This window comes from Pelodiscus sinensis, unplaced genomic scaffold (genome assembly GCF_049634645.1).
Source record: "Pelodiscus sinensis isolate JC-2024 unplaced genomic scaffold, ASM4963464v1 ctg72, whole genome shotgun sequence".
NCBI classification, from domain to species: Eukaryota; Metazoa; Chordata; order Testudines; family Trionychidae; genus Pelodiscus; species Pelodiscus sinensis.
In genome coordinates, this window is record NW_027465834.1 from 201,709 (window position 1) to 219,585 (window position 17,877).

Below are 17,877 nucleotides of genomic sequence, written 5' to 3' on the forward strand. Positions count from 1 at the left end.
AACTAGTTTTTAGTTCTAGACGCGTTAGTTCGAATTAGCGCTGTAGTGTAGACGTACCCGGAGGGGTCAGAGGCTGGTCACGGTGCTCCGAGAGGGAAGGCAGCCAATGTGTCTCCTGGGCAGACAGTTGCCCGGACCGGCGCCCGTGGCCCTGGGTTGGCAGGCCAGGCTCGGGAGCCGGCGCTACCAGCCTAGCTTGCGGGTGGCCGCAAGTGGGCTGGGTCTGATGCCCGGCAAGCCGCAGCCTCGGTGCAGCAGGCGTCGGTGAGCCTGGGCGGGTGGGCCCCTCTGGCTTGCTGTGAGGTTGGTGGTCTGGGCAGACGGGCTGTCCGGGCGGGTGTGGTGCGGGGCGTTCTGACGATGGGCAGCCGCTGAGTTTGCTCCTCTCCCCGGTGCGGTTTGTACTGGTGGCTCCCTGGCCGCGGGGTCTCTGCCCCCAGCTCTCTTGGCTTGGTGCTGGGTCTGCCACCTGCTCTGAGCCAGAGGACCCAGGCCAGGGCACCGTGGCTGTTGCTGGGACTCGGACGCGGCGGCGACGGGCACAGGACAAAGCCTTGCACAGCTGGAGGGGCCGCTGGCTCAGTGCTTGGTGCGACGGCGGGGGGAGAGGATGGGCCCTGGGCTGAGTGTGAGGCTAGTTCCTGAGACCAAGAGATGACTGGGACCATGGGTGCGTTTCGATTCCCTGGGGTGTGCACTGGGGAGCCGGGCGAGGTTGCAGCACTGTGCACTGGAGATCGGGGCGCTCTAGCTGGGAGGCGGGTCAGGGGCGGTGGCGGGGCGCCCTAGCTGGGAGGTGGCGGGGGGCGGAGACGCTCGGGACCCATAGGTTGGGGATCCCTGCTCTAGAGCGTGGCTGCGTTTGGGGACCGTCTGGATTGTGGCCGTAACACGGCGTCTGGGTTTCCTCCAGGGGTATGAAAGTCATCGAGAACCGGGCCATGAAGGACGAGGAGAAGATGGAGCTCCAGGAGATGCAGCTGAAAGAGGCCAAGCACATAGCGGAGGAGGCTGACCGCAAATACGAGGAGGTGAGAACCGGCCCTTCCCAAAGGCTGCTCAGCTGCCCTCTCCGGAGCCCCTGTGGCTCTGGCTGGCTTGTGCCAAGGATGGGCTGGTGCACCGGCGCGCGGCCATTGGGTGGGGGCCTCCGGATCCTTTGGGGGCGTCACCTCCTGGCTACAGCCGCTTGCACAGGACAAGTCCACAGAAAATGGAGCACGAGACAGTGGGCCCCGGGCACCCTCTGCCCTGGGCCAGGGCCACGCTTGGGGGATGCCCCCCCACCAGCCCCTCTGCCCTGGGCCAGGGCCACGCTTGGGGGATGCCCCCCCACCAGCCCCTCTGCCCTGGGCCAGGGCCACGCTTGGGGGATGCCCCCCCACCAGCCCCTCTGCCCTGGGCCAGGGCCACGCTTGGGGGATGCCCCCCCACCAGCCCCTCTGCCCTGGGCCAGGGCCACGCTTGGGGGATGCCCCCCCACCAGCCCCTCTGCCCTGGGCCAGGGCCACGCTTGGGGGATGCCCCCCCACCAGCCCCTCTGCCCGGGGCCAGGGCCACGCTTGGGGGGATGTCCCCCCCCACCAGCCCCTCTGCCCGGGGCCAGGGCCACGCTTGGGGGGATGTCCCCCCCCACCAGCCCCTCTGCCCGGGGCCAGGGCCACGCTTGGGGGATGCCCCCCCACCAGCCCCTCTGCCCGGGGCCAGGGCCACGCTTGGGGGGATGTCCCCCCCCACCAGCCCCTCTGCCCGGGGCCAGGGCCACGCTTGGGGGGATGTCCCCCCCCCACCAGCTCCTCTGCCCGGGGCCAGGGCCACGCTTGGGGGATGCCCCCCCACCAGCCCCTCTGCCCTGGGCCAGGGCCACGCTTGGGGGGATGTCCCCCCACACCAGCCCCTCTGCCCGGGGCCAGGGCCACGCTTGGGGGATGCCCCCCCACCAGCCCCTCTGCCCGGGGCCAGGGCCACGCTTGGGGGGATGTCCCCCCCCACCAGCCCCTCTGCCCGGGGCCAGGGCCACGCTTGGGGGGATGTCCCCCCCCACCAGCCCCTCTGCCCGGGGCCAGGGCCACGCTTGGGGGATGCCCCCCCACCAGCCCCTCTGCCCGGGGCCAGGGCCACGCTTGGGGGGATGTCCCCCCCCACCAGCCCCTCTGCCCGGGGCCAGGGCCACGCTTGGGGGGATGCCCCCCCACCAGCCCCTCTGCCCGGGGCCAGGGCCACGCTTGGGGGGATGTCCCCCCCCACCAGCCCCTCTGCCCGGGGCCAGGGCCACGCTTGGGGGGATGTCCCCCCCCACCAGCCCCTCTGCCCTGGGCCAGGGCCACGCTTGGGGGGATGTCCCCCCCCACCAGCCCCTCTGCCCGGGGCCAGGGCCACGCTTGGGGGGATGTCCCCCCCCACCAGCCCCTCTGCCCGGGGCCAGGGCCACGCTTGGGGGGATGTCCCCCCCCACCAGCCCCTCTGCCCGGGGCCAGGGCCACGCTTGGGGGGATGTCCCCCCCCACCAGCCCCTCTGCCCGGGGCCAGGGCCACGCTTGGGGGGATGTCCCCCCCCACCAGCCCCTCTGCCCGGGGCCAGGGCCACGCTTGGGGGGATGCCCCCCCCCACCAGCCCCTCTGCCCGGGGCCAGGGCCACGCTTGGGGGGATGCCCCCCCACCAGCCCCTCTGCCCGGGGCCAGGGCCACGCTTGGGGGATGCCCCCCCCCCCACCAGCCCCTCTGCCCTGGGCCAGGGCCACGCTTGGGGGATGCTCCCCCACCAGGCCCCTCTGCCCGGGGCCAGGGCCACGCTTGGGGGATGCTCCCCCACCAGCCCCTCTGCCCGGGGCCAGGGCCACGCTTGGGGGATGCTCCCCCACCAGCCCCTCTGCCCGGGGCCAGGGCCACGCTTGGGGGGATGCCCCCCCACCAGCCCCTCTGCCCGGGGCCAGGGCCACGCTTGGGGGATGCTCCCCCACCAGCCCCTCTGCCCGGGGCCAGGGCCACGCTTGGGGGATGCCCCCCCCCCCACCAGCCCCTCTGCCCGGGGCCAGGGCCACGCTTGGGGGATGCCCCCCCCCACCAGCCCCTCTGCCCGGGGCCAGGGCCACGCTTGGGGGATGCCCCCCCCCACCAGCCCCTCTGCCCGGGGCCAGGGCCACGCTTGGGGGGATGCCCCCCCACCAGCCCCTCTGCCCGGGGCCAGGGCCACGCTTGGGGGATGCCCCCCCCCCCACCAGCCCCTCTGCCCTGGGCCAGGGCCACGCTTGGGGGATGCTCCCCCACCAGGCCCCTCTGCCCGGGGCCAGGGCCACGCTTGGGGGGATGCCCCCCCACCAGCCCCTCTGCCCGGGGCCAGGGCCACGCTTGGGGGATGCCCCCCCCCCACCAGCCCCTCTGCCCTGGGCCAGGGCCACGCTTGGGGGATGCTCCCCCACCAGGCCCCTCTGCCCGGGGCCAGGGCCACGCTTGGGGGATGCTCCCCCACCAGCCCCTCTGCCCGGGGCCAGGGCCACGCTTGGGGGATGCCCCCCCCCCCACCAGCCCCTCTGCCCGGGGCCAGGGCCACGCTTGGGGGATGCCCCCCCCCCCACCAGCCCCTGGCTTCTGTCTGCAGCGATGGTGGGTGGACGGGTTGTGGCCGAGCTCTGTTCCCACGAGGCTGCTTACAGGGCCTGCGTGGGCTGATGGGGTGTCTCTTGCTGGGCCTGCCAGGTTGCCCGTAAGCTGGTGATCATTGAGGGGGAGCTGGAGCGCTCGGAGGAGAGGGCGGAGGTTGCGGAGAGGTGAGTGCCGTCTGCTCCGGGCAGCTGAGCAAGGGCACAGGACTCTGGTGTCCCAGCCCCTATGTCCTGCCTCCCCCAAAGCCCCGTAGGAGGCTCCGGGATCCAGCCCTTGGGGAGCTGCCCAGACCCACCCCAGGGGACCTAAGCTGTGTAGGGCACTCAGCAGGGAGCCAGCATCCATGGCTGGGGTGAGTCCCCCCCCTTGGCACCCCGGCAAGGGGCAAGACTGACTCGTTAGAGGCTGGGCCCATGGGTTCCTGCGGGGCTGCCATGGCCAGTGTCCTAGGGAGCCCCTTGTCTGCCTCTGCTCAGGCCGAATGGTGCTGCTCCCGCCCCGGCGCTGTCCTGTGTCCCCAGGCCTGGCCGGAGGGTGGGGGTGCCGGGAGTGCGAGCGGCTGATCTTGTTCTCTGCCCCCCCGGGTGCCCCCGCTCCCTCCCCCAGCCGAGTGAGACAGCTGGAAGAGGAGCTGCGCACCATGGACCAGACCCTCAAATCCCTGATGGCCTCAGAGGAAGAGGTACTGGGGCAGGGGACTGGGGAGACTCGCAGCTTCTTCTCTGTCCCTCTCTGCCTCTCCTGCCTCCAGACGGGCTGTCTCCTTTCCATCGCTCCTGGGAGCCCACTCAGCCGTTCCCGCTTCCCTCGCCGGCCTGCGGCTCTGGGCCTGGGCGTGGGCCTGCTGCTGCCTGGCTCGCCCACAGCTCTCCCTGGCAGGCCACCTCTTGTGCCCCAGGGTGCGCTGAGCATTGGCCGTGGCCCGGCAGGGGGAGAGACCTCTCCCAGCCCGAGTCTGTCCTGAGTCCTTTCCACTGTGCGGCTTGCAGGTGTCCTTGCGAGGGGCCCAGGCGGGCCAGGAGCAGCAGAGCAAATCGGGCGGGGGGCCCTGGTCCCTCTGCCTAAAACTTTGGGCTCTGCTTGCTGCTGAGCCACGCTAACTCTTCACTGCCTGAGCCTGCCTCGCGCATCCCAGCCGGGCGGTGGCTGGGCCAGAGGACACGGGCCAGCCTGCTGTCGCTTCCTCTCCATCTCAGCTTCTGTCTGTCTCTCTCCTGAGCTTGTCCTCTCTCCTTTCCTTCACTCCTCCCCCTCATCCGCGCGCCCTGGCCTGCCGCGAATAGTAAATGCGGGGACCTAGAGGAAGAGCTGAAAATTGTCACCAACAACTTGAAGTCCCTGGAGGCCCAGGCCGATAAGGTAGGCACCAGCGGAGAGCAGGCTTGGCGAGGTGCAGGGCCAGAGGGCTGCTCTCCCAGGAGGTGACTGGGGAGCTGGGCCCAGGGTGGGCCAGTCGCTGTGAGAGGGGCCCAGCGGGTACCGCAGGGAGTGGGCAGTGACTCAGACCTGTCTGTCTTCACAGTACTCCACCAAGGAGGATAAGTACGAGGAGGAGATCAAGCTGCTAACAGACAAACTGAAGGAGGTGAGACGCCCGGTGTGACGACGCGTCGGGGTTTTCCCATCTCCTGCACCCCGAAATGGCATGAACAGACTCCCCCAGCCAGTAGAATGGAGGTTGTTTATTGCTCCTCCAGCACAGCACAGCACAGCACAGATGTAATCTGGTTACAGGAACTGGGGCTAAGAGGCCTCAGTGCCCCCCTTGAGATAGGGGAGTCCCAGCCCCCCTCCCCAGCTCCTTCTTCCCTGCCTTCCAGCCAGGAACTAACTCCCCCTCTTCCAGCCCTGCCCACAGCCAGGGCAGCATCCACCTCCCTTTGTTCCTCCCCATGGGGGGCCGCAGGTCAGACAGGTTTTTGAGTCACCTTTGCATAGTGAGGTTTTCCCTGCTGGGTCTTGCTCCAGACAGCAGAGGTCACCACAGCCCAGCAAGTACCCCCACTACGTCACCACAGCCCAGCAAGTACCCCCACTACATCACCACAGCCCAGCAAGTACCCCCACTACGTCACCGCAGCTCAGCAAGTACCCCCACTACGTCACACCCGGGCAGATACCCTGCGGCAGGGCAGGGATCGCCCCCGCCCTCCTGGGGTGCACAGGTTGGCAGCAGCCTGGGACTGAGGCTTTGCTGGCTGGGGCAGATCCTGGGGTGTTCCGTGACCCCCTCAGAGTTTGCTGCCTCACTCCCCCGAAAGGCTAGACCCACCATCCCCAGGGCAGGATGCCCGGATGTCCCCTGACGCCCTGTGCTTGAGGCCCTTGGGCCTGTGGGGCGGGGGTGCTGGCAGGAGGCAGGCAGGGTTCCTGGAGCAGAGCCAGCGTTAGCAGCCCGCTACGGACAGACGCGGAGCTTGGACGCTGCTGCTCCTCCGGCCGTGGCCTGGGCCCTCTGTGGCAGGGGGAGGCTGGGTGTGCTGCCGAGTCCTGTGGGAGGCTTGGCCGCGTGCCGTGTCCCAGCTCCGTTGCCTGCAGAGAGGCCTGGCCCAGGGGCTGCTCCCCGTTGGCCGGTCGGTACCGTCGCTAACGGCCCGTTTCCTGGCCCTAGGCCGAGACCCGAGCAGAGTTTGCTGAGCGATCCGTGGCCAAGCTGGAGAAAACCATCGATGACTTAGAAGGTAAAGACCCTGTCCACCCCACGGAGCCCAGGCCACGCACTCAGCCCACGCCCCGGGCCGTGGGGCTGTGGCCGAGTGCTGGGATCCAGAGCGGGAGGGCCAGGGTCCCGGGTGGGTGTTGCAGACGGAGCTGCCCCTGTGGCTGGGGACCCAGTCTGAAGGGAGGGCAGGCAGGGTCCCCGTGCCAAGGGTCCCAGGACGCTCTATAGCCAGGGAAGGTTTGAAGAGTGGCCGGCGAACTCGGGCAGAGCGTGGCCTGGAGCAGTGAGGTAAGGGCGGGGGTGGGAGGAGCCTGTCTGAGGCCCGTGCACCTGTGAGCCCTGCCCCCCACCTCCACCCCCCCCACACCAGCCACACCTTTCGGGCTCATGCTCACGCTCACTCTTTCTCTCTCCCCCGCCCTGCTCTGCACCTGCCGCGGGCGCCCCCACTCCCTCCTGCCTGCAGACGAAGTGTATGCTCAGAAGATGAAGTATAAGGCAATCAGCGAGGAGCTGGACAATGCACTTAACGACATCACCTCCCTCTGAGCCCCCGAGCAGCCCAACACCACGGCACTCACGCTGCCCCCCTTCCCAGCCTGCTTGTGACCTAAGCTGCCAGGGCTGCCCCTGCCTGCCCGCCCCTCGGTCTCTGCCCTCTGCCTGGCCGTCCGTCCGTCCCCAGTGCTGCTGGCTGGCTGTGCTTGGCTCAGCGAAAGCGGCAGGAGGGGCGGGTCCAGGAGCAGTGCCCAGCCCCTCAGCCTGCAGTGCTCCATGCCCGGCTTTGCCCGGGCGCTGCAGTGGGGGGAGCTTTCAGGGGCTGATGGCAGGTGCACGGGCCCATCTCACTCCACAGCCTGGGCGCGGCTGCAGACTCGGGAGCGCTGGGAGCAGCAGGTGAAAGGGGGAGACGGTCCTGGCACAGCCCAGGCGAAGGGGCTAGGCTCCCCGTGCCGCCGAGTCTGGCCACTTTGTCCTGCCTGCAGCGTGGCCGTGCCTCAGAGCGGCTGCCCCATGTCGCAGGGCTGGGCCAGGGCCCCCAGCCTCGGGGGGGTGGAAGGGCCTGGCCTGGGGCAAAGGGAGCTGGACTTGGGCTGTCCCAAGAGGCAAGCTGCGGTGCCCCGTTGCTGGGAATGGGAAGGCGCCAGCTAGTGCCTGGATTGGGGTGGGCTGCCTGGGTGCCCCTCCCCCACCCCGCTGGAAGCAGCCCCCCCCGCAGCCAGGGTGGGAGGGAAACATCCCGGAGACTTGGCAGCCCTGCTCTCCCCTGCCCCCGCTCTGCGCTCTCCCTGTCCTGCTCACCCTCCTCTTGCGCTCCCATTTCACGACTTTCTCTCCTGGTCTCAATAAAGCCTTTTCTCTCCTTGGTTTCTCCTTGGTCTCCTTCATGCTGCTCTGGGTTTTTCACCTCCACCCTCATTGTCTGTCTCACTCTCATGCCTGCACATGGCCCTTTGCGGGGCTCCTGCTGTGTGCTCTCGCCGGCGGGGCGGGGCTGGGCTGGGCGCTGGAGCCTGCCAGTCCCTAAGCTCAGTCCTGCCCCGGCCGCTCTGGGCCTTGCTGGGGGAGCAGCCAGCCAGCTGCTCTGGAAAGGAGTACTCTCCTTGTCCCTGGGCTCCTTCTAGGTCCCAGGTCCCTGATCCTGTCTGCTCCATTGCCTGACCCTCCTGCAGCACATGCCCCACTCCGCAGCCCTGGCGGCTTGGCACCCAGCTGAGCGGGGCAGCACCTTTCCTTCCTGGGGCGGTGATTGGCTTTTCCCTGCAAAGAGCCATGTGCTCCCGGACCAGCTTGTAATCCAGCTCTCCCCATCTGCAACCGTCTCCCCCTTCCTTCTCCAATGGGGCCGGGCCAGAGCCCTCTCCCCAGCTGCAACCGTCTCCCCCTTCCTTCTCCAATGGGGCCGGGCCAGAGCCCTCTCCCCAGCTGCAACCGTCTCCCCCTTCCTTCTCCAATGGGGCCGGGCCAGAGACCTCTCCCCATCTGCAACCGTCTCCCCTGCAACCGTCTCCCCCTTCCTTCTCCAATGGGGCCGGGCCAGAGACCTCTCCCCACCTGTAACCGTCTCCCCCTTCCTTCTCCAATGGGGCCGGGCCAGAGCCCTCTCCCCATCTGTAACCGTCTCCCCCTTCCTTCTCCAATGGGGCCGGGCCAGAGCCCTCTCCCCACCTGTAACCGTCTCCCCCTTCCTTCTCCAATGGGGCCGGGCCAGAGACCTCTCCCCAGCTGCAACCGTCTCCCCCTTCCTTCTCCAATGGGGCCGGGCCAGAGCCCTCTCCCCAGCTGCAACCGTCTCCCCCTTCCTTCTCCAATGGGGCCGGGCCAGAGACCTCTCCCCAGCTGCAACCGTCTCCCCCTTCCTTCTCCAATGGGGCCGGGCCAGAGACCTCTCCCCATCTGCAACCGTCTCCCCTGCAACCGTCTCCCCCTTCCTTCTCCAATGGGGCCGGGCCAGAGACCTCTCCCCACCTGTAACCGTCTCCCCCTTCCTTCTCCAATGGGGCCGGGCCAGAGCCCTCTCCCCACCTGTAACCGTCTCCCCCTTCCTCCTCCAATGGGGCCGGGCCAGAGACCTCTCCCCACCTGTAACCGTCTCCCCCTTCCTTCTCCAATGGGGCCGGGCCAGAGCCCTCTCCCCAGCTGCAACCGTCTCCCCCTTCCTTCTCCAATGGGGCCGGGCCAGAGACCTCTCCCCATCTGCAACCATCTCCCCTGCAACCGTCTCCCCCTTCCTTCTCCAATGGGGCCGGGCCAGAGCCCTCTCCCCAGCTGCTGCAGACGGAGTTTTTCTCCTTCCTCTGGGCCATGGGGAGGTGGTCCCCTGGGTTCGGCATACACTGATGGCGTCTGTGCTAACCTGAGTTTCTCTTTGCACTAACACTCTCTCTCTCTCTCTCTCTCTCTCTCTCTGCTGCTGATGTCTCTGTTTTCGGTAGAACGCTCCCAGCAGGAGGCGGAGAAAAACCGTGTTCTCACTAACGAACTGCGGGTCATCCTTAACGAACTTAACAACTGAGCCAGGCTCAGCCCATGCCCTGCTTGTCCCCTCGCCTGTTCTGCGGGGTTCCAGCCCTGCCATCCCACTGCCTGTCGCCCAGGACTTCCCTTGCAGCCAGAGTCCTGGGACAGGTTCCACCAGGCTGGGTGGGCCAGGGCCGTGGCAAGTCCCTGCTGCTGGAGGCCCCCCGGCCTTGCAGCTCAGAGCCACCAGCCCACTAAGCGGCTGGAGTCTCCTGCCTCGAGCTGGCAGATTTGCCCCGGGGTGGAGCCTGCTGCCAGCCCAGCCCAGCGATTGGGACCCTGGAGCCCCCCTTCTCCAGTGAGTGACTGCTGGGCGGAGCCAGCTGCCCCGGCTGGGGGGACACGAACCTGCCCCCCCCTGCCCCGAGTGTCGTGCTCCCGGGAAGGGGAGACCAGGGGCTCTCTGGATGCTGCAGGACCAGGGTGGGAGCCCAGTGGCTTTGGCCCCAGCCTCTCTCGGCTGGGGCAGCACTTTGCAGGCACCTGCCGAGGGTGGAGCCATTGGCAGGGCGTCCTTGGCTGGTGTCCCAGGCTGCGGGCAGGTTCTGTGCAGCAGGGCTAGAAGAACTGGCTCCCGCAGTTCGTTAGCGCTGGTCTCTCTCCCTCCGTTCTCCTCTGTCTCCTCTTGAGCTCCGACTCTCCGTGGATCGCCATTCCCTGCCCAGTCCCAGCAGCCGGTCGGAACCTGGCACCTCCTACCCTGTATCGGCCCAGGCTCTCTGGGATGGGCCTCGCTCGCGGGGAGGCACCAGGTCCCGTTGGAGCACATGGCCCCTGCCACCTGACGGCCCATGCGCACTAGCACCTTCGGCGAGCCCAGGCTGAAGCCGGGGTGTGCAATTAGGCTGCAAGGATGGACTGGCCAAAGAGCCCTCCCGGGCCTCTCAGCTCTTGCTGCCCTGTGAGGTCAGGATGTGGCCCTGGTGGGACCTTGGATTGGAGCTGGGGTACGTGATGCTGTGTGGAAACTGGTCCCCAGCGACACGGAAATGTCTGTTCGTGTGCGGGTGTCTGGGTTTGCTCTCATCTGGGTCGGTCTGTCCCTGTGTGCGGGCAGGTCTGTCTGTGTGTCTGGGTTTGGTCTCGTCTGGGTCGGTCGGTCTGTCCCTGAGTGCGGGCGGGTCTGTCTGTGTGTCTGGGTTTGGTCCCGTCTGGGTCGGTCTGTCTGTGTGTCTGGGTTTGGTCCCGTCTGGGTCGGTCGGTCTGTCCCTGAGTGCGGGCGGGTCTGTCTGTGTGTCTGGGTTTGGTCCCGTCTGGGTCGGTCGGTCTGTCCCTGAGTGCGGGCGGGTCTGTCTGTGTGTCTGGGTTTGGTCCCGTCTGGGTCGGTCTGTCCCTGTGTGCGGGCAGGTCTGTCTGTGTGTCTGGGTTTGGTCCCGTCTGGGTCGGTCGGTCTGTCCCTGAGTGCGGGCGGGTCTGTCTGTGTGTCTGGGTTTGCTCTCGTCTGGGTCGGTCTGTCCCTGTGTGCGGGCGGGTCTGTCTGTGTGTCTGGGTTTGCTCTCGTCTGGGTCGGTCTGTCCCTGTGTGCGGGCGGGTCTGTCTGTGTGTCTGGGTTTGCTCTCGTCTGGGTCGGTCGGTCTGTCCCTGAGTGCGGGTGGGTCTGTCTGTGTGTCTGGGTTTGGTCCCGTCTGGGTCGGTCGGTCTGTCCCTGAGTGCGGGCGGGTCTGTCTGTGTGTCTGGGTTTGGTCTCGTCTGGGTCGGTTGGTCTGTCCCTGAGTGCGGGCGGGTCTGTCTGTGTGTCTGGGTTTGGTCCCGTCTGGGTCGGTCTGTCTGTGTGTCTGGGTTTGGTCCCGTCTGGGTCGGTCGGTCTGTCCCTGAGTGCGGGCGGGTCTGTCTGTGTGTCTGGGTTTGGTCCCGTCTGGGTCGGTCGGTCTGTCCCTGAGTGCGGGCGGGTCTGTCTGTGTGTCTGGGTTTGGTCTCGTCTGGGTCGGTCGGTCTGTCCCTGAGTGCGGGTGGGTCTGTCTGCGTGTCTGGGTTTGGTCCCGTCTGGGTCGGTCGGTCTGTCCCTGTGTGCGGGCGGGTCTGTCTGTGTGTCTGGGTTTGCTCTCGTCTGGGTCGGTCTGTCCCTGTGTGTGGGCGGGTCTGTCTGGGTTTGCTCTCGTCTGGGTCGGTCTGTCCCTGTGTGCGGGCGGGTCTGTCTGTGTGTCTGGGTTTGGTCCCGTCTGGGTCGGTCGGTCTGTCTCTGTCTGTGGGCGGGTCTGACTCTGCACCTCTGGGTCTGTGTGTCTGGGTTTGGTCCCGTCTGGGTCGGTCGGTCTGTCCCTGCGTGTGGGCGGGTCTGGCTCTTTGCATGTCTGGATCTGTGTGTCTGGGTTTGGTCCTGTCTGGTTTGGTCGGTTTGTCTATCCTTGTGTGTGGATAGGTCTGTCTCTTGGCATGTCTGGATCTGTGTGTATGGCAGGATTTTAAAGAAGCCTTATTAAAGGCACAGGAAGAAACCATACCGATGTGCAGCAAGAAAAGCAAATATGGTAGGCGACCAGATTGGCTTACTGGGGACATCCTTGGTGAACTTAAACAGAAAAAGGAAGCTTACAAGAAGTGAAAACTTGGCCAGATAACCACGGAGGAGTATAAATATACAGGCAGTCCCTGGGTTACGTGGATCCGACTTATGTCAGATCCCTACTTACGAACGGGGTATGGGAACCCCAAACTAGCTGCGCCCTCCCCAGCAGACCGCCGAGACGTGCCGCAGGGGTCCCGCTGCCCGCGTCCTCCGCGGCGAGAAAAGACGCTCCGCGTCTCCCTGGTCTGCTGGGGGGGGAGGGCCCGCAGCTAGTGCACCCCCCCCCCCCCCAGCAGACCAGTATTTTCTCGCCGATGCCTGGGGTAGAGCAGCTGGGGGGCTGCCGGGTTGGTCCCACAGTGCCGAGGTGCGGCGCTACTGGACCAATCCAGCAGCACCCCAGCTGCTCTGCCCCAGGTGTCCCTAAGTCAGCAGCTGCTAAAACTGATCAGCGGTTGACTACAGGAAGCCCGAGGCAGAGCTGCTCTGCCCTGGGCTTCCAGGAATCAGCTGCTGATCAGTTTCAGCAGCGACTGACTTGGGGACGCCTGGGGTAGAGCAGCTGGGGTGCTGCCGGGTTGGTCCAGTATCGCCGAGGTGCGGAGCTGCGGGGACCTACCTGGCAGCACTCCAGCTGCTCTGCCCCAGGCGTGTCCGATTCAGCCGCTGCTGGTCAGTTTCCACAGCGGCTGAATCTGGACGCCAGTTCCGACTTACATACAAATTCAACTTAAGAACAAACCTACAGTCCCTATCTTGTACGTGACCTGGGGACTGCCTGTATTGCTCGAATGCCGGGGGGTTATCAGGAAGGCGAAAGTGCAATTGGAATTGCAGCTGGTGAGGGATGTGAAGGGGAACAAGAAAGGTTTCTACAGGAATGTTAGCAATAGGAAGGTGCTCAGGGAGGGTGTGGGGCCCTTACTGGATGAGGGAGGTAACCTAGTAACAGATGATGTGGGGAAAGCTGAAGTACTCAATGTTTTCTTTGCCTCTGTATTCACGGACAAGGTCAGCTCCCAGATGACTGCACTAGGCAACGCAGTCTGGGAACGCTGTGGGCAGCCCTCGGTGGGGAAAGAACAGGTTAGGAACTATTTAGAAAAGCTAGAGACACACATATCCATGGGTCCGGATTTAATGCATCCGAGGGTACTGAGGGGGCTGGAGCACAAGACCTACAAGGAGAGGCTGAGAGATTTGGATTTGTTTAGTCTGCAGAAGAGAAGAGTGAAGGGGGATTTGATAGCAGCCTTCAACTTCCTGAAGGGAGGTTCCAAAGAGGATGGAGAGAGGCTGTTCTCAGTAGTGACAGATGCAGAACAAGGAGCAATGGGCTCAAGTTACAGTGGGGGAGGTCTAGATTGGAAATTAGGAAAAACGATTTCACTTGGCTGGTGGTGAAGCACTGGGATGGGGATGGGTGGGTCAGTCTTCTTGCATGTCTGGATCTGTGTGTCTGCGTCTGATCCTTTCTGGCTGTGTGTGTGTCTTTCCGTCTGTCTGGCTGCGTGTCTGCATGTCCTTTGTGTTTACAGAGAATCTGGCCAGTGCCAAAGAGGAGAACGTTGGCATTCACCAAGTTCTAGACCAGACCCTGCTGGAGCTGAACAACCTCTGAGCCGCTTGAGAGCTCCTCTGTCCACCTGTCCCTGCACCTGAACCCCACTGGCACCCTCTGGAGGTCACCAAGTGAACTGCATCATGGCCAAAGCCACACATCCATGAGAAGGGAAACCCTGCAGCCTATACCCTGGCCTGGGGCGTCTTGTCTGTGCACAGCCAGATCGGCTCTGTCCTGTCTTCATGTCCAAAAATTAAAGCAAGTTTAACAAGATGGACAGATGTCTGGTCTCTAGCTGGGTGGGGTAGGGGGCAGGAGAAGCTGCCTGCAACTGGAAGCCTCTGTCCCTCCCAGCTCATTTCAAGGAGGCTCTTGGCCTGCCTGGGTACACTGGAGCCAGCCCCCTCCAGTTGCTATCAGGAGGGGTGGGGGTGGAAGACTTGCCCACATAGGGCTTCCCTGTCTTTGGGGTTTGATGTCCTGGGTCAGTTTGTCCATGCTGTAGGAGCAGGCACCGCTGTAGCTCAGGGCTACCCCTTTCCACCTCTCAAAGGCAGGGAGTCCTTCCTTGTGGCTCTGAAGAACTGTGGATTAGGATTCCTGGCAGTTTGAAGACACACTTCTTTTGTGCCATCATATCTGGGATTTGGGGCGAGATTCTTGCTCTATCCCCTTAGCTTCTCCCTCCCTCCTCGTCCCACCTCTGGTGGGTGGTCGCTGGGTGGATTTGCATAATTCTGCAGGTCCAGGCTTGCATCATTGTTCTGGGCAGACATCCTGGGCAGTGTGACACTGGAGAGAGAACTGGTGTGTGGCTAGCTACCACCTGCTCATGGCACCAGGGCGTCTTGTTTGTGTGCACCAGGAGAGTTCTCTCAAAGCGCCAGCTGCAGGCAGCATAGACTTAGGCTGCTGCAAGCTAGTGATTTGCCCATCCCATCTTGTTAGTCACGTGCCCACTTCCTTGTCTTCTGGATGCCTGCAACGTCCACGACCCACTACCTCGTTGGGAGCAGGGCAGCCTAGTCACCAGGCTCAGCCCAGTTCAACACACGTGCTAGCACCAGGCTTCAGCATGGCGCCCGTTAAACCAAGCTGATGTTTATTTACTGGCGCTTGGGGCGAAGATTCATGTAAAAGTTGTTGGCTACACAGGTGACAGAAAACACAAAGCCAAACTGAGCTGCGCTCATTGAGAGCTTTTCCTGTCTAGCGAGGTGTTTAATTCTCTGGCACAGCGCCTGGCCCGGCCGGGAGCTGGAACTGCTGCCCGTGAGATGCGCTGGCAGGCGTCTCCGCCATAATGACACGGCCTTGGGCCCTCGCCCTGTTCAGAGCCTTTTCTCGGGGCTCCTCTGTCCCTCTATGCCCAGGCCTGTGTCTGGGCCGAGGGAACCCCGCCCGGGGTGGGCTGGACACACGCTGGTTCTGGCTCTTGGGTGAGTTAGCTGAGCCCCGACCCACTTCGGGTCACCTCCTATACTTGGACCCTCAGCACCTACGTTCACACAGCTCGCCCAGCTCCTCCCTGGCAAAGGTTGGGCAAGAGCCGCGGGGCTCCGCGAGCGCTTAGCCGTGGGCCGAGACCATTAGCAAGCCGGACCCCTCCGCCCCAATGCCTTGGCTCAAACACTGCAAAGCTGGCCAAGACAAGGTGGGTGAGGTCACATCTTTTATTAGGCCAGACTCTGTCGCAGAGAGCGACAAGCCTGGAAACTCTCCGCTAAATACAAGGGGGAAGAAATCACAATCCCAGGGCTGCCAGAGGCCTCGGGTCAGCGCGTCCAGCCCCCTGCCCAGAGCAGGACTAACCCCAGTGGTTTAGCACTCAGAGTTAGGCCCCTTCCAGGTGCAGTGGCTCATCAGAGGAGAGGGAAGGGGGCAAGGGCTATGGGTTATACGCTCATGTAATGAGCCACACATCCAGGCTGTGTCTACACTGGCACGCTCTTGCGCAAAAACATGCCGCCTGTCTACACTGGCTGCGCGTTCTTGTGCAAGTAAACTGATGTTGTACTGTAGAAAATTAGGGCTTTTTGCGCGAGAACTCTGACGCTCCCTCTCAGGAAGAAGCCCTCTTGCGCAAGAGCTCTTCCAGAGGAAGCCAGTGTAGACAGGCAACATGAATTTCTTGCGCAAGAAGCCCCAGTGGTTAAAATGGCCATCGGAGCTTTCCTGCGCAAGAGAGCGTCCACACTGCCATGGATGCTCTTGTGCAAAAGCACATGCCAGTGTAGACACTCTCTTCTGGAAGAGTTTTTGCACAATAACTCTTCCGCAAAAGAGTCCTTGTGCAAGAATCTGCCAGTGTAGACGTAGCCCCGGTGCTGGTCAGTCCATGATTGTCAGGATCTGGTAAAGTGATGAATTCAGTGTGGATTGGATAAATGGACGGTAAGATGGATAGAAAGATGGCTAGAAGGCCGGGCCCAGTGGGTAGTGATCAATGGCTCGATGTCAGGATGGCGGTTGGTTTCTAGCGGAGTGCCCCAAGGTTCGGTTCTAGGACTGGTTTTGTTCAATATCTTTATTAATGACCTGGAGGGGGGGATGGATTGCACCCTCAGCAAGTTTGCAGATGACATTAAGCTAGGGGGAGAGGTAGATACACTTGAGGGCAGAGATAGGGTCCAGAGTGACTTAGACAAATTGGAGGATTGGGCCACAAGAAATCTGACGAGGTTCAACAAGGACAAGTGTAGAGTCCTGCACTTGGGATGGAAGAATCCCAAATATTGTTCCAGGCTGGGGACCAACCAGTTAAGTAGTAGTTCTGCAGAAAAGGACCTGGGGGTTACAGTGGATGAGAAGCTGGATATGAGTCAACAGTGTGCACTTGTAGCCAAGAAGGCTAATGGCATATTAGGTTGCATTAAGAGGAGCATTGCCAGCAGATCCAGAGGTGTCATTATTCCCCTTTATTCGGCTTTGGTGAGGCCGCATCTGGAGTATTGTGTCCAGTTCTGGGCCCCCCACTACAGAAGGGATGTGGATGCATTGGAGAGGGTCCAGCAGAGGGCAACCAAAATGATTAGGGGGCTGGAGCATATGACTTATGAGGAGAGGCTGAGGGAATTGGGTCTGTTTTTTTGGTCTGCAGAAGCGAAGAGTGAGGGGGGATTTGAGAGAAGCCTTCAACTTCCTGAAGGGAGGTTCCAAAGAGGCTGGAGAGAGGCTGTTCTCAGTAGTGACAGATGCAGAACAAGGAGCAATGGGCTCAAGTTGTGGTGGGAGAGGTCCAAGCTGGATATTAGGAAAATCTATTTCCCTAGGAGGGTGGGGAAGCACTGGGCTGGGTTCCCTAGGGAAGTAGTGGAGTCTCCATCCCTAGAGGTGTTTAAGTCTCGGCTTGACACAGCCCTGGCCGGGTTGATTTAGTTGGGATTGGCCCTGCCTAGTGCAGGGGGCTGGACCTGATGACTCCTGAGGGCTCTTCCAGCTCTGTGGTTCTATGAACTCATGCTCCCGGGCCCGTCTTTGGACCATTGTGCAGGTTTGCTGTGAGGCTCAGGACAGCTGCAGTGATCGCAGTGACATGTTCACCCCCAGTGACCGGGAGTTTGTCTTGTCCCTTTCCCTGCTGAGGTCCTGCGAGCACTCCTGATTGGTCTGATTTCACCATGTAATTGCTGTTGGGCCAGAGATCCCTGGACGAGGCCCCACACAGGCAGCAGTGGTGCTAGCTCTGCAGGTTCGGCATTGGTTGTGCTGGCAGGGCCTCGTGTGGCCTGGCAGTGAGGCCAAGCAGCCTCTCTCTGGACTTGAGAGCCAGAGGCCACGCCATGGCCCGGTGGGTGGAGTCAAACCTGCCCCGCCCTCCCTGCTGGAAGAAGAAAGGGAGGGCCCTGCAGTTCAGCTGTGTGGGAGCTGGGGAAGGGACAGGTGTGTGCACCGTGCTGCAGCATGAGCTTGTGCAGTGCCCCTGGAGAGGAGTAGCTGGCTGCCATGTCTGCTGAGGGGGGTAGGAAGTAGTGGGGAGCCAGACTGGTGCTGGAGCAGGGGTCAGTGTGTTTTGGTAGGGTCCCTGCTGACCTAGCGGTGAAACTGTTTGGCACTGTTTGGACCCTGGGATGGGGCCCAGTGGGATAGGCAGGGCCCAGATCCCCTGGGTGTGGCCTGTTCACCCCTAGGCCAGAAGGCCTGTGCAATATCTGTGCCTGGAGATGGAGCCTGGACTGTTTGCCGGCTGCCTTAGCTGGGCAGGCTAAAGCCTGTCTGCCCCGCTCAGAAGGCTGTGGGTCAAAGACCGTACAGGCTCGGTTCTGCCCTGCCCAGGAGGCCAGAGCCCTAGACTCTTGACCAACAGCAGCCCTAGCCCTGAGACTCTGGGCTAACCCTGCTCAGCACCACCAGTGAGACCTGAGCCAAAGTGCTGCTGCCTGAGGCAGGGAGGTGCCTCCCTCGCTGCTCCAGAGCAAGGGACCGCAGCACTTGGTGGAGAATGCGGGCATTGTCCTTCCCCTGGGACAAGCAGCCGAATGTAGGTCAGCTTGAAACCGAACTCCTCAGCCTACAACTGG

The 17,877-nt window shown here is 63.7% G+C and overlaps 1 protein-coding gene across 8 annotated transcripts in view; it reads left to right on the plus strand.

Annotated features, from left to right (window-relative positions):
• Window positions 1-13,630, plus strand: part of TPM2 (tropomyosin 2) — a 42,430-nt gene extending 28,800 nt beyond the window's left edge. For 2 of the 8 annotated variants that reach the window (XM_075914742.1, XM_075914746.1), the window contains 6 exons: window positions 914-1,031; window positions 3,698-3,768; window positions 4,211-4,286; window positions 5,127-5,189; window positions 6,216-6,285; window positions 13,332-13,630. In XM_075914742.1, the coding sequence (XP_075770857.1) occupies window positions 914-1,031; window positions 3,698-3,768; window positions 4,211-4,286; window positions 5,127-5,189; window positions 6,216-6,285; window positions 13,332-13,414 (481 nt within the window). In that variant the 3' untranslated portion in view covers window positions 13,415-13,630. Of the gene's footprint in view, window positions 1-913; window positions 1,032-3,697; window positions 3,769-4,210; window positions 4,287-4,887; window positions 4,964-5,126; window positions 5,190-6,215; window positions 6,286-6,732; window positions 7,637-13,331 lie in introns of those variants that run through there. The other 6 variants (XM_075914741.1, XM_075914745.1, XM_075914740.1 and 3 more) reach the window with 3 other exon arrangements.
• Window positions 13,631-17,877: the final 4,247 nt, after the last annotated feature.